Raw genomic sequence first — 25,358 nt, 5'->3', positions numbered from 1 at the left:
CAGCCCCGGACAGTGGGGCTCAGACTTCAGCTGAAGCCTGAGACCCTACACCCAGGGCTGACAGCAGGAGCCCCGCCGCCTGGGGCTGACACAAATCCAAGCCCCGCCATCCGTTGTTCCAGCTGTCAGCCCTAGTTCGGTTAATATGGAGAACCGGATAATGGAGGCTCAGCTAAACGGGGTTCTACTGTACATGAAAATGACACCTGAATACACAATGAAGGCTCAAAAGCCAGAAGGCAAAAAACCCAAACCAAACAAACCTCGTGATTTTTAAGCCAATCACATGATATTTTAGGACTTGACATGATATTAAATAGGACACTGTTACTGACTTACACATAAACACTGTGGCTATGATCCTTCCCTACGGTATGGACACATGATCCCCACAGGATACCCCTCATATGGGAAGGGCACTGGCTGTCATTCCAGGTAGTGCAACAGAGAGGGCAGCAAGAGATGTGTCCACAGGCTATTCTGTTAGTGTAGTGGACCACATAGGGCTGTTATATGCCATTGCTATTTAGAGCAGCCCTAAGGATGTTGTACGTTGTGTCAGAGGCTGGTCAGGACCTCAGCATGCGCCATAATTAGGGAAGTGCTACAGTGAAACCAGCTTCCCCACTCCTCCCCAATGCCTGCTTCTAGTAGTGCTCCATGAGTGGGCATAGGGTTTGTCTGAATAAATTATACAAAATAATGGTCTGGTCACAAAAATTTAAACAAAAACATCCAAGTTTTAGAAAAATGACAAATGTCCATGGTGGTGATATTTTAATCAGCACATCCTTTATTTTGCACATATGCAAAATGGGTAAAACCCCTTATAAGCAATGAATTCTCCCCCACTTCTATCCCCAGCCTAATAATTTAAAACCACTACTGAGGTCTCTGCTGTTTCAGCCCTGCAGCAGCAGGGAAGGAAGGCAGTCAGGAAAGAGTCTCTTGTGGTCTTAGGGAAGGTAGCGGCAATGTCTCAAAATGTATGAGTATTTCTGCCCTCTCTCAGCCCCCATAGGGTGACCAGATAGCAAATGTGAAAAATCAGGAGGGACGGGTGGGATGCAGTGGTGTTGTGACCCTGTGCACCAGGGGCTGAGTCACAATGCCCGGTGTGTGGAGCTGAACCCAGACAGCCGCGTCGGACAGGAATCCATTCAACAGGAGACTTGCAGGGGGGGAGGGGGCAAAAGCGGGACAGTCCCGCAAAACCCAGGGTTGTTAGGAAGTATATTTGTGGAATGTGTTAGGGAATAGAGGATTGAGATTTCCTGTTCAAAGGAAGGAACCAGGGTGGATAAAAAAATCAATGATTTTTTTTAAAAAAATAAAAAAAAAATTTTTTTATTTAAATCAGATTTTTTTGATAAAATACTTTTTGAGGAAAAAATCCTATCTAATGATAGTTTTAATTAAGATACATTATAGCTCAAAGATATTTCATCATGGAATAGGGATTATAAATTCTAATTCTATAGTATGAGACAATATATTCATGTAATGTTTAAGAAAAGTTTTGTCAATGAGTTCCAATAGTTCATGGATTAGTGACCCAATCTTATGGGGTTCCAGGGGCTTCTGTATAGATTATTTAGGTTAATCTTTCTATCTACCCAATGGGACTCAGTGCTCAGTCTAGAAAATACCTTCAGAGATGCTTAGTTTTGCAGTTCTCAAACTGTGGATTTGTCTCCAGTGATAACTTGCTTGTTAACAGCAAAAATGTATTAAATAAATAAATAAATAAATAGATAGAGGTGAGAAATAACAGACCTCAACCCTATTGTCCCTCTACAAATTTGTGTACACGGAGTCAATCCCTTACCTCTCTCTAAAAGTGCAAAGTTTCAAAAAGTTCAATGAATAGAAGATTGTTGGAGGTGGAATAGATTTGGACAAGGAGAAGAAGTCTGGAGAAAAATGTGAGAAGGGAGGGACAGGGAGTAGAAACAAAAGTGAAACTGTTTGAGCAGCATATTCCAGAAGTCTTGAGGTCTTTCTGAGTGTAGCACTCATTGATTTGAGATCTACCATATCGTTCTCTCACTAGAAGGGAAAACCTATAATGGCAGCAGGCCATAAAAGAGATCCAGTTGGGGAATATTTTAATGAAATTCCTCTACCTGTGGGTAAGACAGGCATGCGTGCAAAATGCAAACAATGATAAACTTTTTTATTTCATACTTCTTTCTTAAAGACTGCCTGTCTTCCTTCTGGACTATTCTTGAATTCTCATGTTTGAGCAAAAAATATAGTTGTTACTCTATCATTTTAGATGCAGTTGTGATAAAAAATAAATAGCTGAAATAGGCAGATCTTCCTTTTACAATTTCACCTTTAAAGTAGCACTGAGTATCAGTGAATGCAATGAGTAATACTAAATGAGCAGTTTGGTACACCTCTACCCCGATATAACGTGACCCGATATAACACGAATTTGGATATTACACGGTAAAGCAGTGCTCCGGGGGGAGGAGAGGAGGGGCTGCGCACTCTGGCGGATCAAAGCAAGTTTGATATAACGCGGTTTCACCTATAACGTGGTAAGATTTTTTGGCTCCAGAGGACAGTGTTATATCAAGGTAGATGTGTAATAATAATTAAATAACTGCATTGACTTATTTTGTTTAGGAGAATCTATCCTCAACATATAGGATTCTGAAGACTATCCACCTTCAAGATCACTATCATTTTCTATAGTTTCAGAGTTCTATAGTTTCTATAGTTATTTGCCAATGATAGTGTTTCAGTCACATCATGTATGTCACATAGCGACAGTATATCACCTGTAGCAAAAAGAAAAAAAAACCTCCATCATCCAGAAACAGCCATAGATAAGTTTGTGATAAGAACTAGCAGATTACAAAAAGAGGTAATTGATGCAAAAATTGCCTGGTCTGTTTATGCAACAAACTCTCCTTTCCGAATGATTGAGAACCCACACTTCATTAACATGGTTCAGTCATTAAGACCAGGATACAGTCCACCCAACAGAGCAGATGTTGCAGGCAAATTGCTGGATAAAGTGTATGAAAGAGAAATTGAGCACTGTGCAAAAGGTCTAGAGGGTAAAATTGTTAACCTGAGTCTTAATGGGTGGAGCAATGTCCACAATGATCCTGTTGTATGTGCTTGTGTGACAACAGAAGAAGGGAATGTCTTCCTTACAGAAACAATGGATACATCAGGAAATGCACACACAGCAGAATACTTACAAGAACTAGCAGTAAAACCTATAACAAACTGTGAAAAAAAATTCAAATGTTTAGTATGCAGCTTGGTCACAGACAATGCTGAAAATGTATCCAAGATGAGAAGAAATTATTTAGAAGAGAGTGAAGAGAGTCCCAAGCCAATAACATAGGGTTGCAGTGCTCATTTGATGCACCTTCTAGCCAAAGACTTCAGTGTTCCAGAAATAAAGGCTAACGTTGTTGAAACTGCAAAATACTTCCGTAACAACCACTTTGCAGGAGCTGCTCTGAACAAAAGTGGGAGGAACCAATCTAACTCTCCCACAAGACATGCGATGGAACTCAGTAGTGGACTGTTTTGAGCACTATATCAAGAACTGGCCTAATCTGATGACAATTTGTGAACAAAATTGTGAAAAAATAGATGGCACTGTCACAGCCAAAGTTCTCAACATTGGGCTTAAGAGAAATGTTGAACACATGCTGAGTACCCTGAAGCCTATTTCTGTAGCCTTGAACAAAATGCAGGGAAATAGTGGTTTTATTGCTGATGCTGTTGAAATTTGGAAGGAACTGAGTGAGATCTTAAGAAGAGAAATGACAGAGTTAAATTACAATCATTAAAAAAACGAATGGGACAAGCAATATCTCCAGCTCATTTTCTTGCAAATATTCTCAATACTTGGTACCAGGGTCAAACCTTAACTGCTGAAGAAGAGGAGCTGGCTATGACATGGACATCCAGCAACCATCCCTCTATAATGCCAACTATAATAAACTTCAGAGCTAAGGGTGAATCATTCAAGAACTATATGTTTGCTGATGATGTTTTAAAGAAAGTCACACCAGTGAACTGGTGGAAGTCACTTAAGCACTTGGATTCAGAGACTGTTGAAGTGATAATCTCACTTTTAACAGCAGTAGCTTCCTGTGCCGGTGTAGAAAGAATATTTTCTTCCTTTGGACTAATTCATTCCAAATTGAGAAACCGTTTGGGACCTGAAAAAGCAGGAAAGTTTGCTTTTCTTTTCCAGATTATGAACAAACAGGAAAATGAAGGTGAAGATGACTGAGTTAGCTGCAGAAGCCAATATTTTAAGTTTCTAATGTTGACATGGCTGACATAGTCGATTTTTTTTTAAATCATTTAACTATTTTAGTTAAAAACAATTTTAATAAAAACAAACCTGCTTTTAAAAAAAACTTGACTGTTTAAATTCAAAAATTCATATGCTTGTTTTGTTAAAATATTATATGTTTGCTGCTGAAGAAAAAAATCCAGACTACATAACGTTGTTGTTTTAGTTAAATAAAACAATTTAAATGTCTGTCTGGTGATGTTCTCCACCTAATACAACATGGCAAGAAAATCCTCCAAATATTAATGATTAACCTGTTGAATTGGAGATAGTTCACCTCCCAATGACTTCATACATATCTGTTTCAATTACCTTTGGTAAATGAAATAACCAATCATTCATTTTTGATATAGCTGTAAAACTAATCTGAAAAGTTTTCAAAATAAATCACTTTAGAAATGTATAGGGTGTACCTTCTAAAAATGAAACCTACATCTATCTCTGAGTTATGAAGAATATGCATTAAAGTTATAACAACCAACAAGAATGCACTTTTATGTAGAAATCCATGATTTAATGGAGTCTTCCTGACTACTGATTTAAATCAAATCCACCCTGGAAGGAACCCCACAATATGTCCCAAACAGGGTCAACAAAGAAACTGAGACATCTTGATTAACTCAATGGCTCAAGTTGTCACCAATGAGTTCTGTCTGCAAGCATTTTTCCCTGGACCATGGGTGGTAAACTTTACACTAGTGTAGGAGGGTCCCATGACTTTATGGCCTATGGCTGTAGGTTTGACAGTATTGTGCACAAAAGGGTCTAATAACTAAGAAAACTCTATGTATATTCACTGAATTCCTTCCATCTCTCTGTTTACCTTTTCCTTTCTCCCTTGCAGTCTCATCTACTGCTTGATAATACATGTTTTGTATGAGTCTCTCTCAGATTTAGCTTACATTCTGTCAGACAGATATTTGTAAATAAGCACTTTCTTGTCCACCTCTTTGTTACCAGATCCCCATACAGCCTGAGTTCAACAAGCCCTAATTTCACACATACTATTACAGAATCATAGGATCATATAAACATTAAGTTGGAAGGGATCTCGAGAAGTTATCAAGTCCACCAAGTCTTAACTAATGCCAGTTAAATCATAATTTAGCTTATGTACTAATACTTCCAGTTCTTTCGTGTTTATTCCCCATACACCTTGAGTTTGTGTACAGACATCTAAGGTTTTATCTATGCTAGAACTTTTAAAACACCCCCCACCCAACATAAGTTTCACCGACCAAAGCACTGGTGTGGACAGCGCTATGTCGGTAGAAGATGCTATCATAGATACCGCCACTCATTGTGAGTGGTTTAATTATGCCAGTGGGAGAACTCTCTTCTGCCAGCATAGAGCGACTACACAGGAGACCTTACAGCGGCACAACTGTGCTGCTGTAAGGTCCATAGTGGAGACATGACCTAAGATATCGAGGAGACTCCCCCACTGATTTCCCTCTTGTTGTCCCTATGGTCCTATTATAATTTCCCAATATCTAACCCTCTCTTAATGTTTCCTTTTTTTATACTTGCCTGTGAGCTTTTGTTATCTCCCCCCTTTTAACCTAGTTTATGCTGTGCCTTCTTTCTATAGAAGTTAAAGGTTGCTAACAAAGATTTTTTTTGTTTGTTTGGTTGGGTTTTTTAGCTCGGTGAAAGATGCTTCTATTTAATAGTACACTTTTGTCAAGGGATACTGTATATACTAGGTTTGTGACACTAAGGCAGTAGGGGAAATCGATCTAAGTTATGCAACTTCAGCTATGTGAATAACGTAGCTGAAGTTGACATACTTAGACCTACTCACCGTGGTGTCTTCACTGAGGTGAGTCGACTGCTTCCTTTACTCCCCCGCCTCTCGTGGCGCTGGAGTAAAGGAGTCTACGGGAGAGTGCTTGGGGGTCGATTTATCGTGTCTAGACTAGACATGATAAATGGACCCCCGCTGGATCGATCGCTGCCCGCCGAGCCGTCGGGTAGTATAGACATATCCTAGGTCTACGAGCAAGAATGGCTTTGATAAGGATAAGTTTGTAACTAGAAGGCTGAGGAATTAAAATTGCCAGTGAAAAATGTCACTTAAATGTTTTAGCCATCTTACTTCACTAGCCTGAAACTTTTGCTAGCCAAACTTGTTAACTTCATGTTTAAGCTGCTGTTCCAAAATTTCTGACATGGGGGAATAATTGTAAGAGACACTCTAGAAAAATATCTGCTAGCAAATTACAGGATGATCTATGAGGGTTAGTACATTTCATTTTAAACTGGTAACATTTTACATTTTCAGTGCATTACAACTAGATACATTTTGGATCACTAGTAAAATGGTCAGCCATGACTTGCAGCAAGCATTTCCAGTCATAAATAATCATAGGAGGATTTGGAGATCTCTGGATTCTTTACATCAAGTCCCACCATACTGCAAAGAGCAGCCACTGCTGATACAAGCCTGTAGGGAGGGCAGAGACAGCAACTGGGTAGAGCCTCATTTTTTCCCCCCATCCAATGGGCCAGCCAACACTGTTTAGTCACCATGGAGGGGGAAGTTATATGCTACCGCTTTAGACCAGTAGTAAATTACTTCCCTGTGGGAGTTGAGTTAGAAGGTGAATTGTACTCCTACCTCGGTTTGCTCCTTAGTTAGTGGAGAAAGTAGAATCACAATCTAGCCCTTAAATATGAACTACTGAATGTATCTGGACTTAAAGCTATCAGCTCTGAGGAAACTTCAACTTCTTCAACCTTGCCTTTTATAATATAAACCCAGCAGCATGTACAGATTTAAAATCAACCCAACCCATCCATACCAAACAAAAAACTTTATACTCTTCCCCCTTCCCCCACAAACAGAAGATGAGAGAAAGAATTATCCCTACATAACATCAGATACTATAGTGATGAGGGTAGTTTAAGAATGTATTTTAATAGAATAGAATAGAATAGAATAGAATAGAATGGCTGGAAGGGACCTCGAGAGGCCATCAAGTTCAGCTCCCTGTGATGAGAAAGGACCAAGTAAACCTCGACCACACCTGATGGCTGTTTGTTCAACCTGTTCTGAAAAACCTCCAGTGACGGCAATTCCACAACCTCCCTTGGAACCTATTCCAGAACTTCACTATCCTTATAGTTAGAAAGGTTTTCCTAATTTCTAACCTAAATCTACCTGGCTGCAGATTAAGCCCATTACTTCTTGTCCAACCATCAGTGAGAACAGTGGAGAACAATTGATCACCGTCCTCTTTATAGCAGATCTCTTAACATATTTGGAGGCTATCAGGTCCCTCCTCAAGCTTCTTTTCTCAAGACTAGATTTGCCCAGTTTTTTAACCTTACATCATAGGTCAGGTTTTCAAAACCTTTCATCTTTTCTTTGCTCTCCTCTGTACTCTCTCCAGTTTATCCACATATTTTCTTAAGTGAGGCACCCAGAATTGGACACAGTACTCCAGCTGGGGCCTTAACAATGCAGAGTAGACTGGGACAATTACCTCCCATGTTTTACGTACGATAGTTTTTCTAATATACCCTAGAATAATATTAGCCTTTTTCACAGCTGCATCACATTGTTAACTCATATTCAATTTGTGGTCTGCTATAAGCCCCAGATCGTTTTCAGCAATATTACCACCTAGACAGTTATTCCACCACTTTGTAGTTGTGCGTTTGATTTTTCCTGTGACTGTAGTACTTTGCACTTGTTTTTATTGAATTTCATCTCATTGAATTCAGACCAATTCTCCAATTTGTCAAGATTGTTTTGAATACTAATCCTGTCCTCCAAAGTGCTTGCAACTCCTTCCAGCTTGGTGTCATCTGCAAATTTTACAAGCATACTCTCCACTCTATTATTCAAGTCATTAATGAAAATATTCAATAGTATCGGACTTAGAACTCACCCCGTGAGACCTTGTTAGTTATTTGACTGCAAACTGTTGATAACTATTCTTTGAGTATGGTCTTTCAACCACTTGTGCAACCACTGTATAGTAATTTCATCTAGACCACGTTTTCCTGGTTTGCTTATATCAATGTCCCGTGGGACTGTGTCAAAACCCTTACTAAAATCAAGATATATTGCATCTATTACTTCTTTCCTATCCACTAGGCCAGTAACCTAGAATAGAATAGAATTGCCATTTCATCACTCACAGAACAAGGACATCATCATCTGAAAGCAGCAATTGAATACCCCATCATGTCCTGTGATTCAAGATATTGCCTACTAGCCAGATCTTTTGAGGTCATGCCCTTCATTCCATCCTCTCCAGTTCAAAGTGCTCAAAAAATATAGTTGTTACTCTATGGTACTATCATTTTAGATGTAGTTGTGATAAAAAATAAATAGCTGAAATAGGCAGATCTTCCTTTTACAATTTCACCTTTAAAGTAGTACAGAGTATCAGTGAATGCAATGAGTAATACTAAATGAGCAGTATGGTACACCTCTACCCCGATATAACGCGACCCAATATAACACAAAATCGGATATAATGCGGTAAAGCAACGCTCGGGGGGGGCAGCTGCGCACTCCGTTGGATCAAAGCAAGTTCGATATAATGCGGTTTCACCTATAATGCGGTAAGCTTTTTTGGCTCCCGAGGACAGCATTATATCGGAGTAGAGGTGTATTTACAGCTAGGGTTGGGTAGACAAATTGCAGCTAATAATTTGTTTGACAAGTTTCACATTTTTCTCTTTTTACAATTACAATTAGCTTGGTATCGTCTCAAAGATATTAATTATGGATTAAATTCACCCCTTCGCATAAGTACTGCCTGTCGCAGTTTTGGAAAGGCTGAACACCCAAAGCATGAGCACCACTGCAGCAGTTCATTTTACCTGAAGACCTTAAAGTGCTTTACATAAATTAAGCTTCATAACATCCATAGAAGGCAGACGGATCTTTTTATGCCCATTTTACAGACTGATAAACTGAGACACAGAATTTAGGGCACACATATATAATGGTGAGAAAATACACAAAAAACATCTTGGCTCAAATTTCCAAATCCCAAAGTGCTCATCAACTTAAATTGTAGAGTGTAGGGTAAAGAATGCACCCACAATGTTTACGCCAGTGACAGTCTACTAGTGCCATGTGCAGGACACAGAGTCAGGGAATTGTCCAGTTACAGAAATACCTATCAGTCATATTTGCAACTTGCATGCACAGGGCTAAGCACAAGAACACTCGCCTATGGTTCATTAGAGTATAATACCTAGATGTAACAGCTGGGAGGATGCTGACTGTCTAATACCAGTATGTTTCCAGTTGCTCTCTAGAAGACTTTGATCACTACAACTATTGTGTGATTTGGATGCATCTGACTATGCAGGTCCTATTTCAGCACCTCACAGAAATGATGTATTTTTGTTGTCAAACATATTTCTGGAACATTTGCTTCTCTGTCAGCTCCAGGAAGCTGATGTGTTGCCTATAAACTTTATGCTGTGTGTACTTGGAACTCTTATGTATCTTCCCCCTCTCTCATTTTCCTCTATATTAAAAGACTGAGCACTTTTCTCTTTGGTTGAGGGTATTGTACTCATTTCCAAATCACCCTGTGTGTCTTGTCTTGGGATGTCCCTTTTCGGTCTAAGGCAATAAACAATTTTTGGAAACATATGGGGTGAAATCCTGGCTGCACTGAAGTCAATGGCAAAACTCCAGTTGACTTCAATGGGACCAGGATTTCACCCATAAACATTAATTTTTTCAACATGATATGGGGTTCTGAATAGTATAATATTGGCACTTTTGTACTATGTAAAACTACAATATACAGGTTTTAATGAAAGTGCATGACTAACATCCATATAGTCACATGTTTTGTCTGTTATACTGATGACATATTGTCCCTATATACACCTGATGAAAGCAATAAGTAAGACATTTTGAATTGACTTGATTTTACTAAATGAATATCCTATTATAGCTCTTCATGGCCCTAGTCCTGCTTCCATTGTAGTCAATGGATGATTTATCATTATTTAGTGGAAGCAAGCTCAAGCCCACCGAAAATACATTAATATACAAATTATATCTTGATTGCATCTGCTTTACATAGATATAAAATATTATTGCTATATTTTACCATATATATATGCATCTACAAAACACATACATTCAGAATCTCCAATATATTATTCCTATGAATATTCAAAGGACAGTATTTTTTATACCAGTTAAACTGTAAGGATGGTTTAATGGTGCGATTGCAAACTTTAGACTGGGGAGACCCAGGGTCAATTCCCTGCTCTGTTGACAGACTCCCTCTGTGACCTTGGCCAACTCACTTATTCTCGCTGTGTCTCAGTTTCCACCTGTACAACGGAATTAACAGCACTTCCCTACAACAAAGGGGTATTGGGAGAATAAATACCTTATTAAAGATGTTACATCTGCCACTCAAATGTTATGGATGTAAGCACCTAAAATAGATAGCTAAACTAGATTTAATTGGAGGAAATGTATTTTCAATACACATTTAAGGATATTTTACAAATATGTTTGCCATTTAAGAGTGCCAGCTGTTACCGACAGTTATGCAACAGTGGAGTGTGAGACATCACAGATACAATTTCCCTGTACTTGGAATAAACCACTGTATAGTAACTATTGATTTATTATGACGTTTTAATGGTGACCCCAAGGCACAGCACTAATGTACCACATAAGTATAGTGACAGAGAACCTTGTAACAAGGGAAATGTGAAAGTAGCCTTTTCATTATTATTTACTCATTACCTCTCACTGTAGTTATTTCATCAACAAACAGCATGGTGACATCCACTGGACTGAGGTACTATATAATATCTTTTTCCACAACTAGCCCAAAGGAGCATAACAGCCAATGCCATCGCTTGTGCTAATCATACAACTACAGTATTAATGTAAACCTCTGAACCCTCAGAAATGCCAGCAATCCACCCTGAACAGAAGAAGAAACACCCTAACATTTTTTCTTAACCAGTTCCAGGTAAAGGAGATAGAAGACAACGTACATAAACTTTATGCTGTTGCTGGTTATAGCGTAATTTAAAAAAGAATGGAGAACTTCAACAATAAAAGCACCAGTGTAGAGAACATGCCTAATATAAAACAAATCTTTGTAATAAATTATCCTTATGGAATATATTCACTCAACGGAGTGTATTGATAGCTAAAAACCATTAAAATATACATCTTCTTACATTAATTACTGTGATACAATAAGCTGACTATTTGACAGGTGGAATATATGCAGGTTAAAAGAATGCCAGTTGTATTAATTAGTTTTAGCTTTAGTGGCATGGCCATAAGTGTTAGAGGTCCTGAATCTGGCGAATAAACACATCATCATACAATTGTGCTTAATCTACAAGGTTATCTGCCAACCTATTGAGTCAAGCATTTGTGGAGCATGTAAGGTGCAAACCTCACCAGCAAGTGTTCCAGCACTATTTTGTAGTTTCCTCTGCTGTCATATAGGGCTTATTTACATTCTGAGCTGGGGGTGTGATTCTCAGCTCAAGACACATACCTGAGCAAGTTCTGATCAAGGTAGCATGCTAAAACTAGAGTGTAGCCATGGTGGTGTGAGCAGAGGGAGCCGGGGCTAGCTGCCCCGAGTACTTGCTTATGGTCTCAGATGGATATGATTTATAGCAAGCCTGTCCCACCACTCACTCTGCCACCCCTACACTCTATTTTTAGTCCTCTAGCTGGATGAAAGCTAGCAGGAGTATGTCTCCTAGAGCTGGAAATCACTGCCAGCTTGAAGTGCAAACATACTTTTAGAGAGCTACATACAGAAACAATGCAGCTGCACAATATTCCAAGCAACATTCTACTCCTGAAATCCATTCCTAAGTGCTGAGTTACAGCTGATGAAATATTCTGAACCCAGTTTCCCCTCTCACACCAGTTTTACACCAAGACAGTTTCACTGAGTTAATAGAGTTGCTTCTAATTTGCAGTGGGGTAACTAAGAAGAGAACCAGGCCCGCTATAATTTTGTTCTGAGAAAATTAAGGTATCTTTAATTGTCACAGGATTGCTTGAATAAATAAAGGGGAATTCCTTACTGGTATTTCTGAGAGACACGTTATTTGGTTATAAGCTTGCAATTACCTGGATAATACCGGGCGAGGCCAGTCGCACTGCCAAAAACCTGCCATAACAAAGTTGGGTCTTCTTCTCTGTTCTTTTTGAATACCTCATCCAATGCTCCAGTCCAGTTGAGTTCATTTAACACTATTGTAGCTGTAAAAGAGGAAATATATTTGGTATTACAAAGCAAAGTATTTACATAATTAGCAGCTAATATTCCTTAAAGGAATTTTAAAAATTGTGAAAGATTTAACATGACAAATATGGTGCAGGGGCTGAGTAAACTATTCTAACAACTATTCCAGAGAGTATGTAATTTAAGTAAACAACAGAGTAAATTTGAGGAAATGCAGTCCTGCTCCTTGAAAGTATTAATATTCTTTAATTTTCTTGTACTGCTTTTTTCCCAGTGATTCATCTGTATGCAAAGATTATTCTTATTTTTTTGGATACTTAATTTCTTCTGTGAAATATGTTGTTTCTGATGGGTCATTCTATTCTTGATTCCAGGCTACGAACAAGTAAATTAGAGGATGTAACCACATAACCTATTTGATCACAGGACACAGCCATGTGACAAAGCAAGGTGATACCAACAAAAGATGTATAAGTCATTGGAAAATGTAACAAAGGTCTCTCTTTCAAGCTAAATGCTCTTATTTAAGATGAATTCCATGGAAAAGAGAAAACAATGAATTAAACAACATTAGAATTGTAAAACCGAGCTGGGACTAGCAACCAAAACCGTGCTCATTATTGCAAGTTAACAGGACTTCATGTTTATGGATGTGAACACTTGCAGAAAGATCAATTCTGTGGACATTAATATTCATGAGCAGGGTCAGTTCCGCAGTGAACTTGAGATACAAGGAAATTCATATGCTTAAGCATGATCAGCACTAAACACTAAGTGGCCAGTGACATGGAAATTCATATTCACAAAGCTGCCCTGCACTGATGCTTATGTTACTTTTGCAAATATTTATATTAGCATGTTCTATGCCTTAGTTTTAAAAGTGGAAAAAAAGATTGTAGGGGCTTTATGAACAATGCTCCGCTACAGTACTAATCAACTGAACAAATAATGAAGTTGAATTATGGTACTATGCTTTAATCAGTTGTAAATCCAATTAATTTCCAAAGATATTTCAATCACAGTAGGCACCAGCTTGGCATTAAGATTTTTAGAACAGAGCAAGGTTTTAGTTGGTGGTTGGGTCACAAATGCTTTCCTTTGTCTTGTCTGATGCTTCAAGACTGAAATACATAGGTTATAAAGATGATAGTGACACACTCATTACCAACAGTGAACTCAAAAGGAGTGGGGGAGGGGGAGAAATATATCTGAAGTGACAAAATGCATGTACAATATTGCTTTTCATCAGAATTCTGTTGTATTTCTACAGAATTGTCTATAGGAAATTCAAGCTGGACTAAATAAAGCAAGTCCATCTTTCAGAGAAAAAAATGGATCATTCTGCAAAGCTTTATAGGTGAGGTGGACGGAGGACCAAGAATAAAAACTTGGTACAATATTGAAGTTAATATCGGTGTCTAAACTGAGGTTTTTGTACTTAAGAGTAATAAATTGCTAACATTAAATTTCATAGGTTTGTTTTTTAAGGCTAATGGGACTTTTGGTACACATTGTTCTGTGAAAGAATTATTTTTTCAGAGAAGTTTTAAAAGTGCTTTCTGTTCTCCTGAGATGCAGACTTTTGGAGAAATATAAAATTAAACCTCCTATTCTCCAGATCCCTTCTAACAATAAATCTTTACTATATACCCAGTCTCTTTGTCAAATATCTAATTAAATATATATTTACTTGAGAAAGAGGAGCAATTCCCTCACGTAAAGTAAGTACTTAACTATCATTTTTAAAATGTTTATTGTACAATGATGTTCTTTAGAGCAAGTTTGCTCTATTGTATAATTATGAAATGAAGCACTGCAATCTTTGTACAGTCCTTGTAACACTCCTTTTAATTTGTGCAGTGATTCTCTCCTGGACCTTACTTACATTACTAAATACCTAAAGTGGAATCCTGGCCCCAGTGAAGTGAATGCAAGTTTTGGCATGGAGTGCCTCTAAATTAAGGACATGGGGAAGATGAAAGGAGGGTTTTTGCATTAAGACACTGGACAGAGACTCAGGAGATAGAGGTGCTATCCTCACCTCTGCACAAACTTCCGTTATAACTTTGGGCAAGTCACTTAGACCACTGAAGTCAATGGGATTTAACATATGCTTAAGGGTATGACTACACTACGAAATTAGGTCAATTTTATAGAAGTCGATTTTTAGAAATCGATTTTATACAGTCGATTGCGTATGTCCCCACTAAGCGCATTAAGTCGGCGGAGTGTGTCCTTACTACCGTGGCTAGCATTGACTTACGGAGCGGTGCACTGTGGGTAGCTATCCAACAGTTCCCACAGTCTCCGCTGCCCATTGGAATTCTGGGTTAAGCTCCCAATGCCTGATGGGGCAAAAACATTGACGCGTGTGGTTTTGGGTACATGTCATCAGTTGCCCTTCCCTCCGTGAAAGCAACGGCAGACAATTGTTTCACACCTTTTTTCCTAGAATATCATGCGAGCTGGAGGCTTCTGCCTCAGGCTGCTCTCCAAGCCGGCAGCACTGCGCGGTTGCACCTACCCCAGCCTACCCCTTGCTCCCATGGCTCATGAAGCCTGGACAGTAGTAAGAAGCAGTTCAACTATAGGTTGAGCAAGTGCAGAATGGTGGTAGAATGTGCCTTTGGACGTTTAAAAGCTCACTGGCACTGTCTGCTGACTAGGTCAGACCTCTGTGCAACCAACATTCCCATTGTTCTTGCTGCTTGCTGTGTGCTCCATAATAGCTGTGAGAGTAAGGAGGAGACGTTTATAGCGGGATGAGAGGTTGAGGCAAATCGCCTGGCGCCCGATTTTGAGCAGCCAGATACCAGGGCGATTAGAAGAGCACAGCAAGGTGTGCTGTGCATCAGAGAGGCTTTGAAAACCAGTTTCATGACTGGTCAGGCTTCGGTGTGACAGTTTTGTGTGTTTCTCCTTGATGCAAACCCGCCCCCTTTGTTGATTTTAATTCCCTGTAAGCCAACCACCCTCCCCCCTTCAAAATAAAGTAACTATTGTTTTGAAACCATGCATTCTTTCTATATTAATTAAAAAAAACGAGATAATGGACAAGGTAGCCCGGGTGGGGTGGGGCAGGAGGGAAAGACAAGGCCACATTGCTTATTGTAGCCACACTAAAAATCAAACTGTTTGAATGACAGCCTTCTGTTGCTTGGGCCATCCTCTGGAGTGGAGTGGTTGGGTGCCCGGAGCGTTCTTGGGCGTTTGGGTGAGGAGGCTATGGAACATGGGGAGGAGGGGAGGAGTTATACAGTGGATGCAGCGGGGGGGGTCTGTGTTCTTGTTGGCTTTCCTGCAGCTCCAACAGACGCTTCATCATGTCCGTTTTCTCCCCCATTAGCCTCAGCATCGCATCCTGCCTCCGCTCTTCGCGCTCACTTAATTATTTCCTGGCCTCTGCCACTGAATGCCTCCAGGCATTAAGCTGTGCCCTATCAGTGCGGGAGGACTGCATGAGCTTGGAAAACATGTCATCGCGAGTGCAGTTTTTTTCCCTTCTAATCTGCGATAACCTCAGGGACGGAGATGATGGGGGAGTGTAGAAACATTCTATGCTCTACGATTCTGGGGGGACTGCATGGTCACCTGTGCTGCTGAGTGCTGCTGAGTTCGCCACGCTGACCAAACAGGAAATGAAATTCAAAAGTTCCCGGGGTTTTCCTGTGTACCTGGCTAGTGCATCGGAGTTCAAAGTGCTGTCCAGAGCGGTCACATTGGAGCACTCTGGGATAGCTCCCGGAGGCCAATACCATCGATTTGCATCTGCACTATCCCAAATTTGACCCAGCAAGGTTGATTTTAGCGCTACTCCCCTCGTCGGGGAGGAGTACAGAAGTCAATTTTAAGAGCCCTTTAGGTCGACAGAACGGGGTTGGTTGTGTGGATGCAGTCATTTTTAAATCGACCTAACGCAGCTAAATTCGCCCTAACACCATAATGTAGACCAGGGCTTAGTGCTTTGCTAAATATGGATAAACTTGAGCACAAGTGTAAAGCTAGACATGTGCTTAAGTGCCTTGCTGAATCAGGAAGGACTTATTTCTCCATGATTCAGTTTCCCATGCTTAAAATGGGGATAACGATACGCCCCTATAAATCTATTGAAGTATGTGAGGTGCTCAAATACTACAATGATGAGTATCCCAGAAAAGCCTATGCATAAATAATAATAATAATGGTTAACAAGGGGAAAAAAAGAGTGATCACACATATTATTGAAACAGCTAGATACTACAGTGACAAGGACCTTACAGATATAATAGAGTAATTCACCTATTAATAATTCCTCTGATTTTTCTCCATGGTTTTATATGGCAAAACCCCTTCCCTACTTCTGATATTTGTGGAAAAAAGGTGCTAGACACTTAACTTTAAGCATCTTCTTTATTTATAAGTTGATTCCCCACCACCCCACATCCTACCCCCAGGATTTTAGAATATATACTGTATTTTACCTTAAAGTACTATTTTTGCACACGTGAAAGAGACTTTTTTCCTTATTTATGCATTTTAAGAATGATTTGTTAAAAATGAGAAAAAAAAATAAAGTCCAGGAAAAAAAAACTGTTTCCTGTCAAGTCTGAATGCCTGAAAACAGGAGTTTACGAGTGGAGTTTAACTGGACCAGCAAAAGCAGCTCACGCCAACACCAGTTATAGTAGTAAAAAAAAGCTGGGAGAAAGCTGCTAATGATACGAATAGCATTTCTACTGTCACATTTTCAAAAGCAAACCTTCCAGCACTTCAGAAATTAATATAGTGAATGCTCCAGTTTTAAATTGCAGAAGTAGCTCACACAATTGTATGGTTCAATTTGCATCAACTTCCTTTTAATTCACTCTCTCACTGTGACCGAAGCAATGTGTCATGTACTTGGAAGCAAACATGTATAGTGCAATGGGGGAAGCCTGTTATTCAGATACCACAACATAAGGTCATTAAAACAACCATTCCAGGAGGAGGTTTGGTATTTGTGTGTGTACTATAAAACAACAAGCTTCTATCACAAACAGAATATCCATCCAAAGGGACAGGGAGTGAAGAAATAATTGAAAGGAATTATAGCTTTCACCATCACTTTCAAAATTTGTATTTATTCAAGAAGCTTAATACTGCTTTGCAGTTGCTGATGGATGTACCCTCACTTTAAATAGGCAAGAATGTCAAAATTTGCTGACAATGAGATCTACCACTTCTCTGGCTGCTAATAGGCAATTTCAAACTGGCACCTCTGATGAATAGTTGATTCTGGTTAAACTTCTAAGAGTTGGACCTCGCGAGGGGAATTAAATCCAATAGTAAGAGGTTTTATAGCCATATAAATAGGAAGAAAACAAAGAAAGAGGAAGTGGGGCCACTGAAGCTTGCAGATGGAGTGGAGATTAAGGACAATCTAAGCATGGCACAATATCTAAATGAATATTTTGCGTCGGGGTTTAATAAGGCTAATGAAGGGCTTAGGAATAGAGGGAGCGGGACAGAGGGGAATAAAGGAGGGGCAATTGACATTAAAGTATCAGAGGTGGAAGCCAAACTTGACCAGCTAAATGGGACTAAATCGGGTGGACCGGATGATCTTCATCCTAGAATATTGAAGGAGCTGGCGCGAGAAATTGCAAGCCCCTTGGCAATAATTTTTAATAAATCTGTAAACTCGGGGGAGGTACCGATGGACTGGAAAATAGCTAATGTGGTTCCTATTTTCAAGAAGGGGATAAAAAGTGACCCGGGTAACTACAGGCCTGTTAGTTTAACTTCTGTAGTATGCAAGGTCTTGGAAAAAATTTTGAAGGAAAAAGTAGTTAAGGACCTTGAGGTGAATGGCAATTGGGACAAATTACAACATGGGTTTACGAAAGGAAGATCGTGCCAAACCAACTTGATCTCCTTTTTTGAGAAAGTAACAGACCTTCTAGATAAAGGAAATGCGGTGGATCTAATTTACCTAGATTTTAGTAAAGCGTTTGATACTGTGCCGCACGAGGAATTACTGGTTAAATTAGAAAAGATGGGGATCGATATGAAAATCCAGAGGTGGATAAAGAACTGGTTAAAGGGGAGACTGCAGCGGGTAGTACTGAAAGGGGAACTGTCGGGTTGGAGGGAGGTCACCAGTGGGGTTCCTCAAGGTTCGGTTTTGGGTCCGATTTTATTTAATCTATTCGTTACTGACCTCGGAACCGAATGTAGGAGTGGGCTGATAAAGTTTGCGGATGACACAAAGTTGGGAGGTATTGCCAATTCGGAGAAGGATCGGGATATTTTGCAGGGAGACTTGGATGACCTTGTAAATTGGAGTAACAATAATAGGATGAGATTTAATAGTGGGAAGTGTAAGGTGATGCATTTAGGGATGACTAACAAGAATTTTAGTTATAAGTTAGGGACGCATAGGTTGGAAGTGACGGAGGAGGAGAAGGACCTCGGAGTCCTGGTTGATCGCAGGATGACTATGAGTCGGCAATGTGACGTGGCTGTGAAAAAAGCTAATGCGATCTTGGGATGCGTTAGGCGAGGTATTTCTAGTAGGGACAGGGAGGTGCTGCTTCCGTTATACAAGGCGCTGGTGAGACCTCATTTGGAGTACTGTGTGCAGTTCTGGTCTCCTATGTTTAAAAAGGATGAACTCAAACTGGAACGGGTACAGAGAAGGGCCACTAGGATGATCCGAGGAATGGAAAACCTTTCCTATGAAAGGAGACTCGAGGAGCTCGGTTTGTTTAGCCTAACCAAAAGAAGGCTGAGGGGGGATATGATTGCTCTCTTTAAATATATCAGAGGGATTAATACCAAGGAGGGAGAGGAATTATTTCAGCTTAGTAGTAATGTGGATACGAGAACGAATGGATATAAACTGGCCGTGGGGAAGTTTAGGCTTGAAATTAGACGAAGGTTTCTAACCGTCAGAGGGGTAAAATCTTGGAACAGCCTTCCGAGGGAAACGGTGGGGGCGAAGGACCTCTCTGGCTTCAAGATTAGGCTTGATAAGTTTATGGAGGGAATGGTTTGATGGGATAATGTGATTTTAGTCAATTAGGCATTAACGGGCCATCGCGGGTAAAATGAGGGTCCGGCTGTAGAATCTTGCCTGTATGCTCGGGGTTCTGCTGATCGCCATATTTGGGGTCGGGAAGGAATTTTCCTCCAGGGTAGATTGGCAGAGGCCCTGGAAGTTTTTCGCCTTCCTCCGCAGCATAGGGCAGGGGTCGCAGGCTGGAAGATTCTGTTGTGGGTGGGTCAGCTTTTGTGGCCTGCATCATGCGGGAGGTCAGACTAGATGACCATATTGGTCCCTTCTGACCTTAAAGTCTATGAGTCTATGAGTCTATGAACAGCAATGCCTCTGAAGCTTTCCAGCTTAAGAAAAGCCATCTTAAACAAACAAACCAACCAACAAACAAAAAACAGCTATTCCTCAAACCACTCCCCCCATAAAATATCTACTCATTTTGCACATAACTAAATCATTCCAGAGATATTGAATTCAGCTGACCATGATCTAAACTTTAAGATTTGGATTTCTATTGGCTTCCCAAATGTAAGTGTTTCTTATAGTAGCTATAGTATATTTTCATTTATTTTTGTTGTTTTGAAAAACTGGACCTTCCTAAAATGGACTTTTGATGAGCTGTAATGGCCAGGTCAATTGAGAAATGACATTTGCTAGAATCACTTACCTTATCTTTTGAAGCACACCATTGTAAGAGGATGGAGCTTTTGATGATAATGGCAGAACATCAAGATTTAGATAACTGGCTTACTCCTAAATCCTCTTAAAAAACAGGCCTTGGTCTTTGGAGATTGACTCTCAATGTACTTCTATTGCTACCTCCCACTTGACATGGGCAGGAAAGGAAAACTAAATTCATCATCATACAATAGGCAACATCATTCTTTCCTGCTAATTTCATTGAAATACATCCATCTTTTCTCTCCCCCCCCCTCCTTTTTTTTGTTTGTTTATGACATGGGATTCAGGAGCCTTGACAAGCCCTGGATTCAATCTGCCTCTGCAAATGCAATCAATAAAACACTACACTATTATTTGCTCTCTGTTAAGCAGAGCTGGAAGAACGTAGTTTTGATGATTTATTTAATGTATAGGCCCTGGCCTGAGTAGAAGGCAATGTATGACTTTATTTGAAAAGCCTGGGAGCTATTTACTATCTCCGAAAAGATGTCAGCTACTGTTCCCTAATGATGCAGCTATGCATACACTGGAGGGAACAGAAAGCACCTCCTCAGCAATGCATTTATAACATAAAAGTGATTGTCTTTTAGTGTGATGGTGGGGGGCTGGGTTTCCATCTCCTATTTTAATGAAGTTGACTCATTGATTTAAAAAAGCACACACAACTTAGGCAGAATTATTGTGGTGAATGTTATATATTATTCCAGTCAAATACTGGGATATTGGAGTGAGGATATATTTACATGTGTGTATTTATTCACGTGTTCACACTTGTGCTCAACCCCCCCGCTCCCCAACCCCAGTCAACAACAGCCACACATTACGGAAATTCCACTGAAAATGTATTCTATTTTTCTGCCTCATATGTTTTATTACAAAACCAGTACACTTTGCCTACATTTTCAGAGCTTAGACACTTTCTGGTGCATGTTAAAGGAAATAGTGCTAAATATACTCACCAATCACAGAAAGTTTTTACTGCTATAACATTTACGTGGGGCTGAGAAAGAAAGTGTAATTTCCTGTAAGTTTCTAAACAAACCTAGGTACTGAGAGAATTTTTATTAAGTGCTTGGGTGGCTCACACATATAAATCTGTGGATGCATCCACAAATACTAAAGTCCTGAAGAGGCCATTTAAAAAAAAAATACAACTCGGTGATTTTCAGAGCTTCAAATGAAGATACTGGGGTAATTCACCTCACAAGGTATGACCTGGTGACCTACAATTTCTCCCATGATATAAAGCTCATCAGAAGTAAAAATTCTACCATACATTTAAGTAAGTCTTTCTCTATGTGTGCTCTTTCTGTTAAGGCTGTGGTTATGTAGGTAGGAAGTTCTCTGAAGAACCCGTGGCCTCTACAGAAACTTTTTCCACTGCTTGGAGACCATCTGTCCTCATATCAGTAAGTCAGTCTGCAGCTGTAGGGTCCTCTTGCTTTTAGATGCACAAATAGCCATGCTGGCAAAACAAAACAAAACAAAAAACCCACAACTTCCATCTGTGACTAGCCAGAAGAATGAACCCTGCTCTATTGGTCACAGACCTGACCACAGTGATGACCTCCAGATAACTGATACAAATTATGTCAAAAGTGAAACTAGAAACCCTGAAAAAAGCTCCATCTGAGCCAAAAAAGCAACCTTTCAGCTTAACCACACAGTAAACACCTCACCAAAGTGCAACACTGTCTGTGCTTGCTCATCACTCAATACAAGTTCAAGGTCTGCATCCTATTATTCAAAGTGTTCTATGGGAATGGCCCTAGCTACCTAAGAGATCTCCTCTCCCTCTGCAAACATGACCTCACACAACAGCTGAGTTCCACCAGAACAGTGATGCTGTCAATCAAAAGGGAAAGCTCATGGGTGCAAGAGAAAGAAATTATAGAAAATAAGGGTTATCATGAAACTAACCATTTTCAGAACTTAATATAGAATTTGTTTCTTAGACATGGCTTCTCCCCCACTAATGGGTTCTCTCTCACATACTGACAAAGAAAAACAAACACAAATATTTATAAAATAATTAAGATATTCTTCTACAAGTCGAGAAGTGAGAGACACAGAGAGAGAGAGAGAATGAGAACAAGCACTATTGCGATTTCTTTTTTAAATATATAGGAAGAATTACAATATTAGGGTGTTGGGGTCAAATAGGTACCTACACAGATACTGGAACCCAGAAATTAACCCTAGAATTCAGTTAAAATAAAAGGCAGATAAGCAATGATTATTAATGCCACACTGCATAATTCTAAAATAGTAAATATTTACTCTTCACTCCTTTGCATTGTGTAGGTAAATGAATTCTAAGATATTGCAGGATTCTTTCTTACTTAATTTTGATATTCTGTTGAGCCAAAACATATTTGTAGCAAATGGGAAGATTATTTATACATACACAAGGAAAGAGATAAGAAGTGCGCACTCGAACTACAATATGCTAAATTTTTCAATATTACTGCAAACATTAGTAATTACCTGCTTTTTCAATTATTTAGATTCAAATCATGATCCTATTGATTTAATCCTAAATCACTAAAATATTCTCTAGAGCAGCTATCTCGCTAAATATATATTTAAAATAAAAACATATAGCTGTATTGTGGACAAACTGGAGAGAGTCCAGTGGAGGGCATCAAAAATGATTAGGAGGCTGGGGCACATGATTTATGAGGAGAGGCTGAGGGAACTGGGCTTATTTAGTCTGCAGAAGAGAAGAGTGAGGGAGTATTTGATAGCAGCCTTCAACTACCTGAAGGGGCGTTCAAAGAGGATGGAGCTAGGCTGATCTCAGTGGTGGCAGACGACAGAACAAGGAGCAATTGTCTCAAGTTGCAGTGGGGGAGGTCTAGGTTGGATATTAGGAAAAACAATTTCACTAGTTGGGTGGTGAAGCACTGGAATGGGTTACCTAGGGAGGTGGTGGAATCTCCATCCTTAGAGGTTTTTAGGCCGGGCTTAACAAAGCCCTGGCTGTGATGATTTAGTTGGGGTTGGTCCCGCTTTGAGCAGGGGGTTGGATTACATGATCTCCTGAGGTCTCTTCCAACCCTAGTCTTCTATGATTCTATGATTCAAATGTACTTAATTCATACTCTTATTTTTTAAATTGGTGAATGCAAAGAAATATAAACATTTGCAACAGAAATTATCATCATCAGCACGCTATATTCAAGTTATATACATTTTGTTTGTCTGCTTTAACAAAAACTAAACAGGCATCTCTGAAGAAACACAAAGTAACACTATCTCCTTTATCATTTTGTCCAAGTACCAAGATGGCATTTAAAGGACAGAAGGAATTTAAAAAATATGGTTCTAAAATTGTTCTCTAATAGTTTCAAAAATAGTTCAGTAAGCAGGGAAGAAATGTTCAATGGGATTTTTTAGTGCATGTAACTGTTTGGTCTTTTAACTACAAATCAAGTGCAAAACCTTGGTTTGGAATGATCCTTAATCAGTAGTTCAAATTGAATAATTTCAACATCAGAAATTGCTGAAGCATAATTTTATGATATACATGTAACACTCTTAATTAGAAGTCCAAATGGTAAAACACCCTGTACTTTTTTTTAAATGTATGAGTTCTCTATTCCCCATTACATAGCTGACATTATGGATTAGATACTTCTATTAATGAGTCACCAGAGAAGACACTGAAATCTAGCATTCAGTTGTTTCTTATGTCAAATCAAGAAAATTAATTGGCAATGCCATATGATGTAAGCTGACAGGTTTAGCTGCCACATGCTGATAGCAAGAATGGCACACTAAAAGCTCATAAAAAAGAGAAATGCCCAGGAGAAGGAAATGAGAATAAAAATGTCAAGAACAGAGGATGGAATTAGGCTTCTGTTACATCTCAACAAGAGCAATTAATAAAATGTAAAGTAGGCATCAAAAGCTTCACCAGTACGAACTCACAGTGTTTAAATGAGTTATTCACCACTCTATATAAAACAAAGGAGAAACATTTTAAAATGTACCCTGGCCTACAGAGGCGGCTCTAGGCACCAGCGCAGCAAGTGCGTGCCTGGGGCGGCAAGCCGCAGGGGGCGGCATGCCGGTCGCTGTGAGGGTGGCAGTCAGGCTGCCCTCGGCGGCTGCCCTCCTGTGGGAGGTTCACCGGTGCTGCGGTTTTGGCGGCAATTCGGCAGCGGGGATGCCGAAGGCGCGGCATCGGCGGACCTCCCGCAGACATGCCGCTGAATCCGTGTTACCAGCGGACCGCACCGCCGAAAGCCACCTGACTGCCGTGCTTGGGGCGGCAAAAAACATAGAGCCGCCCCTGCTAGCCTACTGTCAGTTGCAGTTAGGGTGACCAGATGTCCCGATTTTATAGGGACAGTCCCAATATTTGGGGCTTTTTCTTATGTAGGTGCCTATTACCTGCCACTCCCTGTCCCGATTTTTCACACTTTCTATCTGGTCACGCTAGTTGCAGTGTAGATTTCTCTCCTAACTAGGGATGGATGAATCTTATGATTGTAGAGGTTTTAGTACCTTGTGAATTCTTTTTTTAATTCACAGTGGTATTCATAACTAAGTCAGTTTGCAAAACTTTTTCCTTTGTAATTTAAACACATTTATTTTCGAAAAATGGCTTCAGCTTGAAAATAAAATAATCTTTTGTAATTTAATGCATATACCATCTATTAAGGATAAAAAACATTAAAAGCTAGGATGGCACAAGTGATACCCCTATTTTTGGAGGGATTTGACACTATTTTTGCTATTTCTTTTTTTGCAATCTTTTTAGTCTGCCCACTCATTCCAATTTGCACCCCTTTCCCACTGCTGCTCTGGTCTCTTTCACATGAAACACAAATGCAATAATATCCGATGGTTCTGAACTTTCAGTTTTACAATTATAACAATCAGGGTTGAGACACCCCAAGGAGATAACAGGGGGTCAGAACCCCAAAGAATGAGCAACTCAATCAACTGGTTGTACACAATGTTGTTGTATATAAATATATGGCAAGTATGGTTTTTATGAAAGCTTGTAATACTTTGAACTTGATGGTCATTAGGAGAGATGTATACAGGTATAGTTATGAATGTATACATGTGTATATACGTAGAAAAT

The 25,358-nt window shown here is 39.7% G+C and overlaps 1 protein-coding gene across 4 annotated transcripts in view; it reads right to left on the bottom strand.

Annotated features, from left to right (window-relative positions):
* The window catches only part of CACNA2D1 (calcium voltage-gated channel auxiliary subunit alpha2delta 1), a 677,013-nt gene that overhangs the window by 175,254 nt on the left and 476,401 nt on the right, over positions 1–25,358 (bottom strand). For all 4 annotated transcript variants that reach the window (XM_065420204.1, XM_065420229.1, XM_065420221.1 and 1 more), the window contains exon 7: positions 12,450–12,581. In XM_065420204.1, coding sequence (XP_065276276.1) covers positions 12,450–12,581 — 132 coding nt within the window. The remainder of the gene's footprint in view (positions 1–12,449; positions 12,582–25,358) is intronic.

Source organism: Emys orbicularis, chromosome 1 (genome assembly GCF_028017835.1).
Source record: "Emys orbicularis isolate rEmyOrb1 chromosome 1, rEmyOrb1.hap1, whole genome shotgun sequence".
NCBI lineage: Eukaryota > Metazoa > Chordata > Testudines > Emydidae > Emys > Emys orbicularis.
The sequence above is the reverse complement of the archived record's forward strand: the minus strand, read 5'-3'. Positions and strand labels throughout refer to the sequence as shown.